Source organism: Eutrigla gurnardus (assembly GCF_963514095.1).
Source record: "Eutrigla gurnardus genome assembly, chromosome: 8".
Classification (NCBI taxonomy): Eukaryota; Metazoa; Chordata; class Actinopteri; order Perciformes; family Triglidae; genus Eutrigla; species Eutrigla gurnardus.
Window position 1 is genome coordinate 15,590,237 of NC_139922.1, and position 16,327 is coordinate 15,606,563.

Here is a 16,327-nt window from a genome sequence, read left to right on the forward strand (position 1 = left end):
GCCTCTTGCACTGTCACTTTAGTTTTTACAATAGTACTGTAGGCGGTCTCTAATGCAAGGCTGAGTCGGCGTGTGCAGCCGGGCACCCGTGGGCGCGTGTGTGCGCATGATAGTTGGGTATAATAGCATGAGAGAGGCTTTACTGCATTATTACCACATGAAAAATGTGTGTTTACTCCACTAGAACAAACATCTAATTCAGTGGAATCCGGTTGGAAGATAACCCACTAAAACGTCCGTGCAAATAAATACCCTTCCACAATCTCTCAATTTGTTTAATTGATTCTAAATTCAAGCAGCTTAATCCCGCATCTCGTCCGCAACAATTACCACATTAACCTTTCTCGCTAAGAAGGGGACATCACATGAGGCTTTGCGTCCTTAGAAGAACCCTGAGTAGCCCTCAGTCATTGTTAAGCAGCGTAATGTACGACTGCCAGGGGCTCCACGTCTTCATTCTCCCGATAGCAGGATTAGTTAGAGGGTGAACCCCATTTGGCGATGCCAGCGCTGCCGCCACAGTCTCAGCACTGTGAGAGCTAAGCTGTGAAATACTGACGGGGCTTAGCCAATTTACAGTCTGCCATCCTGGATGGAGCGATTGTAGCCGACAGCGGCTTTGTGCCAGTTCGGGTTTACTGTAAGCATGCCATGCGATGCCACCAGCCAGACTTTACAGGTCAAAGGTTAATCTCCGAGCAAGTGTTGTGCAGCAACTTCACAACAATGAGGGACAGCTAATGCTAAACAGCTCGTGTCCTGAATGGGACGTCCTGCATTAAGTGAGCACAAGTTCTTTCAATGGGTCTTATCATGGAATTTTATGGAAAGTGTGCAATCTGCTTAAATGTTCTTCTTTTTTTTCATTTAAATAAACAAATACACAATATACTCAACAAAACAAAAGTGAAACAACATAAAATGACAACAAAAACACATAAAAAATATAGCTATATCAAATGTTATTCTAATTAAAGTAAAAGTTAATATTTATTTGAAACAAATGAGTCAATTTCTCTACTATTCCTCTGTGACTATTCTGCCTTAGAGTGCTAATCCTTTAATATCTATTCAATAAATGCCCTTAAGGTAATGTACGTTTACCTGCAAAAATATCATCAACCCTTAGGCACAGCATATATGTAAGGATATCATTAAAATAAGCCGAAGTTATCTTTAATGTATTTTAATCGGGATTATCCGAGAAAAACTGAGAAGTTCTTGTTTATTTATTTGCATTCTGGTTTTCTGTACTTTACTTGGCAGTCAGCCACGTTTTAAAGTGTTCTCACCAGTGCAACCTTAAGTGTGATTATTCGCAGCCCGTTTAGAGCGAAGCCACTCTCCCCGTGTGGCGTTCATTCAGCGCCGCGTCTCTGTGATTGAAGCAGACACTTAGTAGGGCTCTTATTTTAACTCTGTTGTTTCCCCCCCCCCCACAAGTTGAATTAGTCAGCGTATGATCATTTTTAAATTCTATTCTGACTATTCCAGGTCCCCCGTGCCTTACGAATCCCAAGTGACGCCAGTTGATCTGCATCAACACATTCTCCTGGTCTGTACCGGCTCCGTTAACCATTGGAGGGAGATGAGTTTGGTGAGGAGCCTGCAGCTTGTTCTGCTTCTGGCCTCGACCTCCACAGCCACGGGCCTCGACATCCCTCTGGAAGGTAGGAGGATCATGACTTAAGTAATCTCCAGTAAATATGAAGTCAGTCTACAAGATTTGTTTGATATGGAAAGCAAATATCTGTGTAATTTTAAATTCCATCCCTCTCTCTGTTTTGACATTTGTTGTCTAAAATGTTTAGTTGTCCATCCCGCTTCACTGTAGCAGCTTTTTAACATGTGTGAATAAGAAATAACAACTTGAAGTAAATTGTTTAAGTGTTGCAGGAGAGGTTTCGTTGTTTAGGCTAAGGAAGGCGTTGCAATCAAGTGTGTTTCTGCTGTTTGTCCAGATTATAGTGCTTAATGTTCCTGACTTCTCAGCTTCATATAGGCCAGTAGGACTAAGAATCAACAGTTGTGATCTTGTAACAGAAACCTTATCACCAATGTTAACATTTAACACGTTTGTGATCACGTCGTGTGTCTGTGTCTTCATATTACAGTGGAGCAGCCTCCGACCATAATAACTTACACATCTGGTCCCATTGTTGCCCTTCCTTTTGACAAAACCATCACTATCAAATGCGAAGCCCGGGGCAACCCACCGCCAGAGTAAGTGACATCGATGGGATCTCTGTGATAGGAAAACAAATCACTCACTGAAGATAAACTGTGGCAAAAGGTCACAGCACATGTCACGTACCAGTCTGTATAAATGTACATCGCTGCAAATGTTCCAACAGATACAGATGGTCAAAAGATGGCGAGGACTTTATCCCTCCCCATGTCACGACGGATGAAATATACCACAGTAATGGCACCTTTGTGCTTCACAACAAGCACCCGGTCCAGTTTCAGGGTAAATACCGATGCTACGCCTCCAACAGGCTGGGAACAGCCATGACGGAGGAGATCGACCTGAGAGTGTCCAGTGAGTAGCCTTTACATTAAACCGCTCATCTATTACATGAGTCACCAGGTCAATGAATTTGCTTTACAAGTTTTGTTGATGTTGTTTAATTGTTCTCTTTAATCAGGCGTCCCCAAATTTCCGAGGGAGTTTAATTCCCCCATTGTTGTTAATGAGGGAGAGGCAATCACCCTGCATTGTAACCCTCCAGAGGGCGTGGCCCCACGTCAGATCTACTGGATGTCTCTTGGTAAGCCAATATTCTTCCAATATAAGTCCTTAGAAATGACTCTTCAAGTGTCACTTTCAGTTGTGTTTCACATGCTGATGCTGCAGCGTTGGCCGGTAAGGGACCGCGGCCATGTCATTGTAGTAAGAGCACGGTGCAGGCTTCTCAGGTGGGATAGTGTCCTGGTCTGTCTGCCGACCTTCCTGAAGTTTCTCACAGATAAAAAGAAATAGTGGCTGACACCGTGTGCTTTGGAGGAGGCACTCGTCTGTCCTCAACCTCCTCTTGCCATCGGTGAAGTCGGCAGTGACAATAACAAAGACATTCAAGGGAAGGTGCACTCCCGAGGCCCACAAGTTTCTGCCCGCCTCTGCCAGAGAAAGTGATTTACAGTGTAAAAAAGTCAAAGTTCTGTGTAAAGTGCTTTGTCAATAGGGTCTGAGTTTTCTGTCCAGCCCCCCCCGAGAGCTCCTCACCCGCCTCCAACAGAGCCGACTGATGTCAGAAAGAAAAGGGAGTTATTTAGGTGCTCAGGTGGACGGAGCCGAGAGGCATGTGGCGAATGAAAACATGTGCAGAATTCTTGTTTTTAAAGTTGTTTAAAATTGTAGTTTTTTTCCCCCTGAGTCTTAGTTTCATACACTGCTCTCTCTGCATGCAATCCACATACATTAGTTGGACGTTCCATGTAAAATAAATCAGAAACAACAGCTTTTTTTTTTACCTTAAATGGGGACTAAACAACAAATGACTTATGTCTTAAATGAGGCTGTTAAGTAAAGGCCGACCAAGGAGTGACACTGAGCGTCACTGACCCGCGACTTAAATAATGACTCGGCGTAAACTAAACACGCTGTCACAGTTCACTTAGTTGACCGGCTCTATACAAGAAAACCCTTCGGGGCATTTCCATTAACATCCAGCGTATATAAGGCTACGCTACAATTTGCTATCATGTAGCCTGAGACTCACGATGAGTTTATGAGTAAAATAATGATTATTACTCATATCCTCGGGTGCAATTGATGGATATATTTCAGAAATCTGTCAAATCAAAAGCAGACATATCCACATTGTTATGTCATTGAACATATGCTTGTTTTCAGGTCTCCGGCACATCGAGCAGGACGAGAGGGTTTCCATGGGCCTCGATGGCAACCTGTACTTCGCTTACGCCTTACAGAAAGACAGTCGTCAGGACTACTGCTGCTTTGCTGCCTTCAACAAAATACGCACCATCGTCCAGAAAACCGCCATGGCTGTCCTGGTCCAGAGCTGTAGGTGGTCTGCGTAGCTCCCTTTGCAAATCACGATATTAAGTACATTAAGTATATGTTTACATATCCATGTATCTCCACTGTTATGTTTAAGACCTTTCTCTGCCGCATACCGAGAAGCAGGGCTTGCCTTGTCATGTTTGCTTTGCAGGGAACTGTTATGACAACGAATTGAGCAATAACATACGGGTGAAGGCTAACCATCAGCACCACTGCCAGCGTCGTGTTCACAGTATTTTGTTGTTTTCTTTTTCCCAGTGAAACCTGACAATGTTTCCACTGACAGCAGCAACGCCAGTGAGTGACATCCACACATCAAAGCAAAAAAATGCATTTCATATCATTTGGACAGGTGGCAAAGTTTGTTTGCATGATGCAAAAAAAAAAAGGATGGACAGGACATTTGTGTGTTGATCCTTTGGCCGTCCATTAAAAATGATACATCCGACTGCCCCCCCAGTGAGAATACCCGGCCTACTGCTGCCCTCTGGTGTTTACACAGAGAAGGTGCTGCTGAAGGGAGAGAAACTGCAGCTTGAGTGTATACCACAGGGATAGTATGTATCCATGCTGTATCCTCACATTAACACGACATATATGTATAGATCATATATTGTTTATCTGCCATCGTGTCTGATAATCCTTTAATGTTCTAGTCCCACTCCGAAGATAACGTGGATGAAAATGGGAGACAAGCTGCCTCCACGGGGAAAATTGAACAACTTTGGGAAGCTGCTGTCTATATCTGCTGTCGATGAAAGGGATGGTGGCAAATACATGTGTAAAGCCAAGAACCCTGCTGGAGAGACTGTCCACTACTTTGATGTCACAGTGGAAGGTAGGAGCCGACATGTATTTGTTTGTGCTTCAAAGAGGAAGCTGTTGACACGGGGACGGTCTCAGACAAACACGGGTCTTCTTAACGTCCCTCAGAGCCGCCAAAGTGGCAGACAGGGCCTCCTCAGAACCAGCTGACTGTGATCGGGACTGATGTTCACATCGAGTGCTTGGTCAGCGGAAAACCACCACCAGACATAACGTGGAGGAGGAACGGAGAGTTGTTCCGAGGTGAGTGGGAATAACTCATCTTGCAAAGCGTCCAACACACAAGTTCAAGGTGAGAGAGTTTCCTTCAACGCTCCAGGATTCATTCCTTGACAGGGAACGATTTACGTTTTCACAATTTACAATACAGACTGCTGTTCACATACTATTTGTACCATTATAATATTATAGTATAGTCATTATTAAGTATGTGTGTTACAAAAGTTTTACAATATGTGTAAGAGTGATTTATTCCAATTTTTTAATACATATCTCAGCATAATGCAACACAACTTTGCAAGTTTTCTTTATGTGTTCTGTTAAAGATTTACCATCATCTTATTTTTGTTGATGGTTATGTTTTTTCTTCACTTTTACAACTTCAGCACGTCTTTGTATGTTTAGGTAAAAAAAAAGGAGTATTGGTCATTGTATATATTATCAATTAATCTGCTGTTTATTTATTTTTCCATTAAATGATTAATCACCTAATTTCACAGAAAATTCAATTCATGTCATCAGTTTCCTCACGGAGAAAAGGAGCAAATCTTCTTTTTTTAACTTTCAAATCAGTGTTGGCCTAAAACAAACCATGGTGTCATACTTTGGTGTCGTCCTCCTGCAGAAACGAGTTTGATGTTTTTATGTGTGTGTGTGTGTGTGTGTGTGTGTTGCTGTCAGATGACCCGGGCAGCAACAAGCGAGTGCTTGAGGACACCGTGGTGCTCCATAACGCCCGACCTGAGGACAGCGCCGTCTACCAGTGTGAAGCTTCCAACAGCCACGGCAGTCTTCTGGCCAACATCAACATCATGGTCACAAGTGAGTATTCCGTGAACGCGACGGCCACTTTATCTGGAACACCTGGCGTTGTGGGTTTAGAGAGCATTTCACAGCTTCTTCAGATTAAGAGCTGGTTCTCTCTCGACAAACATTGCTTTGTCGGATCACAAACGTTTGCCACGGCTCATTATCATCCTAGAAGCATTTGCCTAAGCTTCGATTATAATGCTGAATTAATGGATCCGAGGATTTGTTTCGGTTCTAACAACATTTTTCTACTCTTCAGTTGTGTGCTCACACGCTGTAGCTCCATGTTCTTCTCTTCGACTGACGGTGGTGAAGGCTGGCCCCCTGCTACTGTCTTCTATTTATTGGATGTTATTTGGCTGCATTCATGTAGAGCTTTTTATCCAAAGCGCTTCACAATTTGTCGCTCGTTCAGCCTTATATTCACATTTCAAAACGTCCATGTTGGGTGTACGTGAGTCACCGTCTGGAGGAGAAGATGTTAAGTCAAACGGAGGTTAGCCTGATGAATAGGACTACATACAGTATGGAGAGTGTCTTCTCTATATTCAGGAACTCAATGTCATCTCTCATTCAGCATTTATTTTCCTGGACTGGAAAATCATGAGCGTGTTCTAGCCTCGCTCTAAGTGTCTGGAGATAAATTTGTTGTGATACGCCACTATAAATAATATTTGATTAAATTGAAAATCTTTATACAGAAGAAAGAAATGGGTTTACTGTTTGTATTCCATCATAAACAGGCGTCTACCGTTCTTTAAAATAATGCAAGTGCTCTTTCATCTCTGTGATATCCAACAACAGTCTTCTGTTATTCATTAACAGTTGAGGTGTAATCCCTGCTGTGTGAAAGAAATATAGTGTTCAGCAATTTCTGTTATTACAGACAATTAATGTATAAAGTCATTGATTTCTTGATTTTAGGTTTTTGGTCAATAAATAGTCAGAAAATAGTAAAAAGAAAAGGCTCATCATAGATTCCAAGAAAACCAGCTAAATGAATTCAATAAGTGTTAGAAGAGGTGATATGCTTGTGAATTATATCTGTTTTTTTCAGTCATCTGAGGCTATAGCTTTCTCTCTCCCCTTTGCTCTCAGACGTTGCCCCGTGGATACTGACCAGGGACTACCAAGAGTACGCTGTAGTGCTGGGAGCGGACGTCTTCATGGACTGCAGGGTTTTCGGCTCTCCGCCACCCACCATCGCCTGGTGAGTGAATATAGCAGGAACAGCAGGTGTATTAGTCTCGGTGTGATCCATCACTTGAGAAGTTTCACAGCATTTTGACTCAATGTGACGCGAGACTCTATCCTCCACTTGGTGTATGTATGTGCTGCACAGTCTCAGAGCAACGCGCGGTGATGTATCACGGCAGTGAGTCATGCTCGTAATCCCGCGCTGCTCCGGGTGTCTGCATGACATAGACGTCGACACATAGGTCTATTTAATGAGATAATCCTCTACTGTTCCTTGAAATTGGGCTAATTAAATCTGTGACTCTGCTTCTGTTCTACAAAGGGGAAACAGGATCTCAGACAGTCCATGAAAAGACACTCTAACATTTTGGAAAGAACCTCAAAATATTAGGACACATCTATTAGATGAAATGAAATAATGGCCCAATAATTTACAAGATGAATCTTCCCTGACATAACAATTTAAAAAAAATGAAAAGGCTCAAATCTCACCTAAACCAAATATTTAGTTCATCAAAAACTCTGAAATTGTGCCACCTTAATTGGCGATACATGTCTCTCCTATAGGAGCAAAGATAAGACTCCAGAGGCCGTCGACGGGGAACGTTTTTTCACCGTGAACGGATCGTTGCAGATCGTCAATGCAGAAAGGAATGACAGTGGGAAATATGTGTGTGTGGCCTCCAACACGGAGGGCAAATCCACCATCACCGTTGTACTGGATGTGAAAGGTATCTCGACTACACGATTAGCAAACCAAATGATCAAACAACTTTGAAATGCTTTTTTTATCTGCTTTACTAGACTCCAAAACCACATAACAGAAACAGTTTCAGTTGATTTTCTTCGACATGCCCTGCTGTGATTAATCAAGTAGTTAAAGCTAGGTGCTCGTTCCAAAAAGCCAATAGATACCGTTGCATCTGTACTTTAAATTCATCTGTCATTGATGTTATGAAGAGATGCCGCATCAATAATAATGCGGTGGAACACATTTAGAAATCTGTGTTTCATGGAGATTTCATAAATACAAATCGCCATGGAAATTTGTATTGAGCAATATCAAGCCATTTCCATTTTGATTACTCATTTCACAAATGAAAGAGGTAGTTACTGCAAGAGGGACTCATTTATAAAGTAAATCATTTGGCCCAACTTCAAATATCCGCATTTCATTTGAAGCATGCAGGGATTATGAATAGTTATTTTCTCTCGCCACAGCCTAACAAGACAGATATAACGATATTTTATGTTTTATGTGTGTGCTTATGTCCCTGGCTTTAGACCCCACAAAAATAGTGTATCCACCTCAGGATGTGCAGATCATCAGTGGGACCACAGCCCAGTTGATATGCCAGGCAGAGCTGGATAAAAGCCTGCTGGGTTCCTTTGAGGTTGTGTGGAGGAAGGACGGTGAGGAGATCCCACTGTCCTCTGAGGAAACTTCCAGGTAGGTTGTGGGGCTTGATAGTGTTTCCAGTGTGTTTTTGCCCAAGATGGCTTTTTTTCAGTGTCTTTATCTCTATGCTAATGGAGAAGAAATAAATTAATAAAAAGGCCCTTTTTTGGGATTTTGGTGGTCTTTTGTCTGCTTAATGAATTGACTGATTACCTCTGCCAAGGATGTTATATATCATTTTTTTTGCATGGTTATTAAGTAGTTCGCTCTCAAAGAAAAATGCTCAGTTTTAATGACAGTTCAATTCAGCATTCAGAATGAGAAAAAGAAAATCTGGCAAGTATAAAACATGATTGTCTATGACTATGTGCATTTTCATAGAATGGTCTCAGATGACTATTATTAAAATCAGTAACATTGTAGAGGTTTGTGCATCTCAGAGGTACTGTACGTGCTCACTGAGTGCTTGAATGTGCTTATATTAGATACTTTGTGGACGATGGCCTGTTGCAGATCATGAGTGTGAACCTGAGCGATCAGGGCATGTACACATGTGTCGCTAGAACCAGCCTCGATGAGGACAACGCCACCGCACTGCTCACCGTGCTGGGTAAGATGATTCAAATCATATAGACTATCATTCGTTGTTGATTACACATTCTTTGAAAGGACTTACAATCTAGAAAGTTTTATGAGTAATTCTAAAGAGGTTGTTGCGTTGTGATTTGGACACTTGGACACTGTAAAGTTGAGAGTTGCTGCCGAGCCCTTAATGCTGCGGTGTGTATTTTTGTTTCGCAGACGTTCCCGACGCTCCAGAAAACGTAGAGGTATCTGAAACGAAGAACCCGAGAAATGTCAGCCTGTCTTGGAAACCCGGGAGTGACCACAACAGCTCTGTAACAGGTAGGGAGTTATGTGGAGGAACCTGAAGTCTGAAAGAGCTGGTAGGTGCTAAATAATGCAGAGAAACCACATTGTTGAGGAGCTCATCAACAGCTGATTGGATACTTTGCATTGTTGTGACTCTTGAGTTGTTACACAGCGTAAATTATGTAATGACTGTGTCATTAGACACTCCTGCTCATCGGCTGTAAGAGAATATAGTAGAATAGACTCTAACTTTATTGTCCTGGAACTGGAAGTTCAACTAAAGGCAAACATTCCAAGGATTCTTTATAAAAGGATCGTCCCTCGACGCAAAGTTAGTGTTAGTGTTCATCACGAAATGCTGCCTTGCCATTCCTCAGAGAGTTAACAGGCTCCGCTGCTGTGATCGCTGTCGAGTGCAAACTGAAGTCCTTTAACAAGCGACGACTGTAAATAGCTGTGAAGTCCTGAGGAGCCTGGCAGGAAAGCTTGTGTCTCATTTGTGTTTCAAAAAGGGGACTCATTTATTTTTGGAACTTTGTGATGAGAAGAATTAAGATCAATTAATAAACGTATCCTTGGAGTGTATATTGGCTTTGATGTGTGTCATCGATCAATGATAAGAAATTAGAATAGACAGGCCTGTAGAAGATCCTCTGTTAGGCTGACGTGTGCAGACGCTCTTTTTGTTTTGTTTAATTAAACATCATGCAGCAACAGACATCAGTGGTGAGGCCAGCTCCTTACTAAATTATATCTGCGGATCTTTGGCTCAGCACCAGGTGGATGTTTGTGTAGGATTATTAATTAAATATGATTAATTTGCAGAGGAAACTGGCCAAAAGCTATGGCTGTGCCTGAAATCACTCCCTTTATTATATTCCCTACGTGATAAACATGGAGTCTGGGACTGTGTGCGAGTACTTTACTTTTTGGAGATTTTTACACTTATTAATCATCATAATCTCTGACACACATACAAGTTTAATCTGCCATACTAAATTCACACCTGTCATTTCGGGATTGCAGAAAAGTAGAATAGTTTATTTAAATAATTAGATTTTTTGTGGCCACTTGGGGGCAGTGGGGTCAAGTTGTGAAAATAACATCGACGTCACCTTTTGCAGTTGATATGACAAATTAATTTGCAAACATTAGCAGCTCATTTACTCATCTAACAGTTTCAGAGTAACATTATTAGTCATTTGCAGTTGTGTCCTGTCCAATATTCGCTCTCTTTTAGCTCTGTTTTTGGTCCCTACCAACTTCTGAGACTGCTGTGAGACCGGAACAGTCAAAATAACTTACCCCTCTTTAGCTTTACGCTAAGCTAGCTAATCACCCCTGACTCCACTTTGTACTTTACACAAACATGAGAGTCCTCTCTTCTAACTCTCAGAAATACAATCAAATAAACATGATTGTCAGATTGATGAACTATTCCTTTATTGGTCTTGTGAAAGTGTTGAAAATGTATCTTAGCTAACTCATCAATAATGCATAGTGGACTTTGCAACAAATAAAAGGACTGCATGCTTCCTCAGCAGTCGTGATCATCAGTTGTCCGGTGATGACTGAATGTGTGTGTTTGTCTCCCGTCTCCTCCGTGAGCACAGAATTTATAGTGGAGTACGAGGAGAGCCAATGGGAGCCAGGCAGGTGGAAGGAGCTACAGAAAGTCCCTGGTAACCAGGCAACAGCCGAGCTGGCACTACACGGACACCTCAACTACCAGTTCAGAGTGTATGCCGTTAATGCGGTTGGACCCGGACCCCCCAGTGAGCCCACTGAGAGATACAAAACCCCCCCTGCTGGTGAGACTCGCTCCCTTTAATTAACATGTTCTGCCTTTTGATTGGGAAAGCATGAAAAGTTTTTAAAGATTTCTTTTTGAAACGTGCAGAGAGTTGCTGTGTGAAGAGCCCAGCCTTTGGCCACGGGACTTTGTAGCAGTAGGGGTTTTGGATATTTTTTGGGTCTTAGAAGTATTAGCTCCAGCACATGATGCTGCTTAATCTTGGCTCTCATTTGAATATAAATGAGGATTCATGCACTACAATTGCCAGAGTCAATTTTAACGGTATGGATAGACTTTTGCATTGAAAATGGAATAGTATAGTAATATGATTATACAACCTCCCTTTAAAGCTCCTGATAGGAACCCAGAAAACATCAAAATCCAAGGCCCTCTCCCTCATCAAATGGACATTAGCTGGGAGGTAAGAGAAAGAGCATATGGAGCTGTAAAATGATAACTAGAAACCGTTATAACACGGGAGCAAGATCTCTAAGTCATCAGGACCGTTTTCCTGTTGCAGCCGCTGTTACCCATTGAGCACAATGGCCCTGGCCTTGAGTACAAGGTGAGCTACAGGAAAGTGGACATGGACGATGTCTGGAGGGAGCATCTGGTCAAAAGACAGTCCTTCGCTGTGAAGAACACGTCCACATTCGTCCCCTATGAGATCAAAATCCAGAGCAGGAACAGCCACGGCTGGGGACCGGAACCTAAAATCGTTACCGGTTACTCTGGAGAAGATGGTGAGTTGCAGACCTACTACTTTTTCAATATATTTCAACATTTCTGTTCATCTGTTTCATTAAAACACATTGTTTTTTGGGGGGGACTAACTGTGTCACCCTGTCTTCAGTCGTCTTTTGGCATTGTCTGCGGGAAAATGTGTCAGGTTAAGTTCTTTCCTTTTTCTCCCCGTTTTGCTCATAGTTTTTAACCCTGTGTGTCGTGCAGCTGTGAGTTTCCCCTCCCCTCTGAAAAAGAAAACGAAATAACACCTTCGCTAAATCCAGCAGGTGGCAGATAACCTTTGTAGAGCAGGGATAGGATGTCAAATTTCCACTTCTGTCTCAGAGGCTGTGGGAGATTTGACAGATCACGACACACTTTTTTTTTCCTGCTGCAGGCCAACTGAAGCACAATGGCTGCTTCTCTCTCTAGTGTCTGCTGTGCTTCTATCCTTCCCCCCGCTTCCACTCCAGTAACACGTAGAGCAGAAAATATGGAGAGCATTTCCATTTCGTGGTTGGTGTTGTATTCGCCCCTGCTAGAAAGAAGAGAAAAAGACTACCTCATTCGGTGTCCTGCTGAGTATGTATTTGTGCACATTTATGCCGGCATCACTGTTTTTTTTTTTATTCACCACCAAAACCAGCAACAGATCACTTCTGTACAGCCTCAGCCAACAGAATCCGTAAACAGCTCACACCATCCAATTAGGCCGTTTTTATACAGCAGCATCGTTTTGTTGTTTTACTTTTGCATTTATTTCAGTTGACTTTCCTCCCTTATATAAAGTTGTGTGGTAGTGCAGTGTAAGGTAGAGTTTCTGCAACGGGAGCCTTCTGTATTCATGACCTTCCTCTATGTGTTCTTTAGTTCCGACTGCAGCACCGCGGGACATAGCCGTGGAGGTGATCAACACCACGGTCCTGAGAGTCAGCTGGACCCCAGCTCCACCTGCCACAGTGAGGGGTCATCTGGGGGGCTACAGTGTAAGTTTACATGCTCCTGTAAAGCTGAATCCTTCCATTTTTGTTGTATAACTGAAGACTTTCTTTGGCAACAGACGATCTCCAAACAGAACTAACTTGGAAGCACTTTGCAGTATTTTACAATACAGTCATTATTTGGTGTTCACACAAAGGTTAATTTAGTGACTTACCCGGAATACCTGCTGCAATTAGATCTTCAAACTTCGTCTTATTATAATACTTTTTTTCCTTTCACTCGCCTGTCTTAAGTGCTTCATAATCAAAGACAGCTCCCTCACTTTCATTGTTTTGCCCTTTTATAAGTGCCCTTTTAATCAAAACTGTAGCTGCAGTACAATGTACAGCTGTAGAACAGGCAGGCTATGGCTGAGAAAAAAATATTATCATGTGATTTTACAACAGTGACTATTCTTCATTTTTACGTGTTATATCCCAAAAGTCTCAGACTCAAACCTGACTATTAAAGCTGATTATCTACTGGAACAGTAAATTACAATGACACATTGGTGTTGCTCTTAAAGCACCAAATTCACCGTTTTCTAAAAATAAAGGCATATGTCACTTAAATTTGACTAATCCATATCTGGTAGTGACATAGTCATTATAGTAATGAGCAAATAGAGGAAAGTTATGCCCTGAAATTGTAGTATTTCATAAGGTTCACCCGACCCATTTGGATGGTCCCTCATCACCGTTTTCCATCGCTTCCCTCTCACAGGTTCACTGTTTGCGGAAACGTAGTTTGCTGAATCCCAACAAGGTTTTAAACGAACGCCATTCGCTGACTTTTCCTGGGAAGAGGACTCACGCCATGGTGCCGGGCCTCCAACCGTTCTCCGAGTACAGACTCACTGTCAACGTGTTCAACAAGAAGGGCAACGGGCCCAACAGTGACCCGGTCACCTTCAACACTCCAGAGGGAGGTGAGGGGACACAAACGTACACAAACAACAAACTAAGAACTACACTCTCTCCACTTTTGGTGGAGTAGGAGACATGGTGTCCAGTAGTAAAAAATATGAACATATTCATTGAACATATTCATTGATTCTGGGTTTTTCAATGAGGGAGAAGAAGTAGCTGTAATTAAACTAGATCATTAAACTTTTTGTAGGTAAAAACTATCAAAAAAACGTAATCACTTACTATATGTTTTGAACATGTCAGAAATAAAATTAATGAGATCCAATGTTGAGTTTTTTAGATAAATAGTCATCAAAGGTAGTTTATCATGAAAAAACGTATTAAAGGCTGCTCAATGTTACAGACTTGTGAAACGACAAAGCTGCTTAAAACAGGCAAGCTGTCATACGCTGATACGATCGCTGAGTCTGTCATCTGTTCAACAAATAAGAAAAGGGAAATATCAAGCATGAAAAGACACAGACAGCAGAGAAAGACAACTTAAGTGGGACGTGACTCAAACGACTTTAACAGACTGGCACTTTGATGCAATGCGTTTTATGCCTCCACGTACATAACAAGCTGCTAGAGAAAACTATACAGCCGATGCACTAACATTACTGTCATTTTCGTAGTTCCCGAGCAAGTCCCCATCCTGACCGCCTCCAACGCCCAGCAGGACTCCATTTTGCTGGTGTGGGGCCCGCCACAGGAGACGAACGGCATCCTGGCTGGTTACCTCCTGCAGTACCACCTCAGTACGTACACACACAGTGTTGTCGGACTAATTGCTTGTTGACTTTTATAGCGCGGCCGTCTGGTTTCTCCTTAATAGGTGTCTTTTTGCCGTAGCTCGTCCGTAGCGCTGCGGGGGCAAAGTGTGAGCAGGAGCGAGGCTGCATGAGTGAGTAGGTGAGAAGAGATCAGGTTGGAGCGGGAGGAGTGGGATGTGAGTCTAACGTCCGTTTGATGAACATGAAAACATCATCATCCCATCATCTTCATCGTCTCTTGCGTTATCATCCCAGACACTAGGCTGCGCTGTTGAACACTGAACTGGTCTGCAACAGTCCACCATTGCAGGACATTTCACCCCACGTTGTATCCACCTGGAGGTTCTCTTCTAAAACGTCTTTTTTTGACGTTCATCACTCAGTATTTTTATACTGCCAACAAACTCAAAACACCTTTTATACTGGAGTTAGGGTGAACAAGTGGGTGAGGGGGCTTTCATTACGCTCGCTCTGTTTTCAAAGCCCATACTCTGGTTTGCTGACATTTCTCAAATCTTTTGTGTAACATGTGAAAGCAGAGACAGCACCTTCGCCGCCTCCGTCAGCAACCCACGGAGGCTGGCCAGCTCTTCAATACACTCCGACCCCCCCTTTTCTTCCTGCTTTTTTTCCTTTTCTTCTCCCATATCAGATTTCAGACTTTACACATATTCCCACACAATGCGGTCCGTGGGTGTTGTAAAGGCTTTTTGGTCGAATTGATTCACCGCGTAAGTCAAGCGCATCTCCGATTTTGTACCCTGATAAGTGCACAAATGTACAATAAAGTATGACTCAGGTATAAGTAAATGAGTCATGTAAATGCTGTGTAATCAGTCAATGGATAGCTCCGTTTTCTCTCCCGCAAACAAACAATTTTCCCGGAGCTCTCACCTGCATTACGACATTGGCACAGCAATGACATGAATGTGGGCCGATTTCAGGAGACGTGCGTTGCTTTCTACAGTCTGCACACATACTGTACTTTGATCAATAATGCAAGTTTGGTGATACATTATGCTGCTTGTGATTGCTGCTCCTCCGATTCTGCCTTATGTTTATTTTTTTTTCTTCATTCTCTTTGTCTTCCTTCTGTTTTTCTCTCCATCTTTTCCTTCATCATATTCCATTTCTTCTTCCTCGTGGATTTCTTCCTCCTCCTCCTCCTCCTCCTCCTCCTCTCTCCGTTGCCACTTGTTTATACGCCAGCTCCCCCAGCTCCTCTTGAGCTCTCTATCTCCCCTCTTTCATCTCCTCTCCCCTTTCTTCATAATGTATTCCTCCTCAGCTCACCTGTCACGACACATATCTGCTACACTCGCTTTCTGCATGAGCTAGCATGACATCTCTTCATCTTCCCCCTCCCTCAACCATTGACCCTTATTACAGCTGTGTTCCATTACCACACACAACTCCGAGCCAACGGTGATGACTTTTTCCCCACGTGTAACTGTAGTAGGCTCATTCATGCCTCTTGAACTGACCTGACATCTTTCTCCTTCCTCTATAGTTAATGAGACCACACTGGAGCTGGTGGATTCCCGGGAGGAGAACATCACTGGGGCTGACACCACCCAGTGGCAACTTCAGGGCTTAGCGGGGGGCAGCCTCTACCGCTTCCACCTCAGCGCCTGCACTCGGGCAGGTTGTGGTCCTCCGCTGGCCCAGGAGAGCAGCACTGTTGCTGGAAAACGTGAGTGGATAAATCAGTGCGGCTTTTCATGGTTAATAAGATATCATTTGCATTTGCATTGGATCTGAACGCCCCACCAGTGAAGCATAGTACAGACACGG

General features: G+C 42.9%; 1 protein-coding gene across 3 annotated transcripts in view; it reads left to right on the forward strand.

Annotated features, from left to right (window-relative positions):
* Positions 1–16,327, forward strand: part of chl1a (cell adhesion molecule L1-like a) — a 44,307-nt gene that overhangs the window by 15,404 nt on the left and 12,576 nt on the right. For all 3 annotated transcript variants that reach the window (XM_084014832.1, XM_084014834.1, XM_084014833.1), the window contains exons 2-23: positions 1,495–1,670; positions 2,115–2,223; positions 2,355–2,542; positions 2,649–2,771; positions 3,857–4,027; positions 4,286–4,324; positions 4,488–4,584; positions 4,684–4,865; positions 4,961–5,095; positions 5,753–5,893; positions 6,980–7,091; positions 7,646–7,809; positions 8,363–8,528; positions 8,963–9,087; positions 9,279–9,383; positions 10,964–11,161; positions 11,496–11,566; positions 11,666–11,888; positions 12,742–12,857; positions 13,576–13,780; positions 14,396–14,518; positions 16,044–16,226. In XM_084014832.1, the coding sequence (XP_083870958.1) occupies positions 1,589–1,670; positions 2,115–2,223; positions 2,355–2,542; positions 2,649–2,771; positions 3,857–4,027; positions 4,286–4,324; positions 4,488–4,584; positions 4,684–4,865; positions 4,961–5,095; positions 5,753–5,893; positions 6,980–7,091; positions 7,646–7,809; positions 8,363–8,528; positions 8,963–9,087; positions 9,279–9,383; positions 10,964–11,161; positions 11,496–11,566; positions 11,666–11,888; positions 12,742–12,857; positions 13,576–13,780; positions 14,396–14,518; positions 16,044–16,226 (3,058 nt within the window). In that variant the 5' untranslated portion in view covers positions 1,495–1,588. The remainder of the gene's footprint in view (positions 1–1,494; positions 1,671–2,114; positions 2,224–2,354; positions 2,543–2,648; positions 2,772–3,856; positions 4,028–4,285; positions 4,325–4,487; positions 4,585–4,683; positions 4,866–4,960; positions 5,096–5,752; positions 5,894–6,979; positions 7,092–7,645; positions 7,810–8,362; positions 8,529–8,962; positions 9,088–9,278; positions 9,384–10,963; positions 11,162–11,495; positions 11,567–11,665; positions 11,889–12,741; positions 12,858–13,575; positions 13,781–14,395; positions 14,519–16,043; positions 16,227–16,327) is intronic.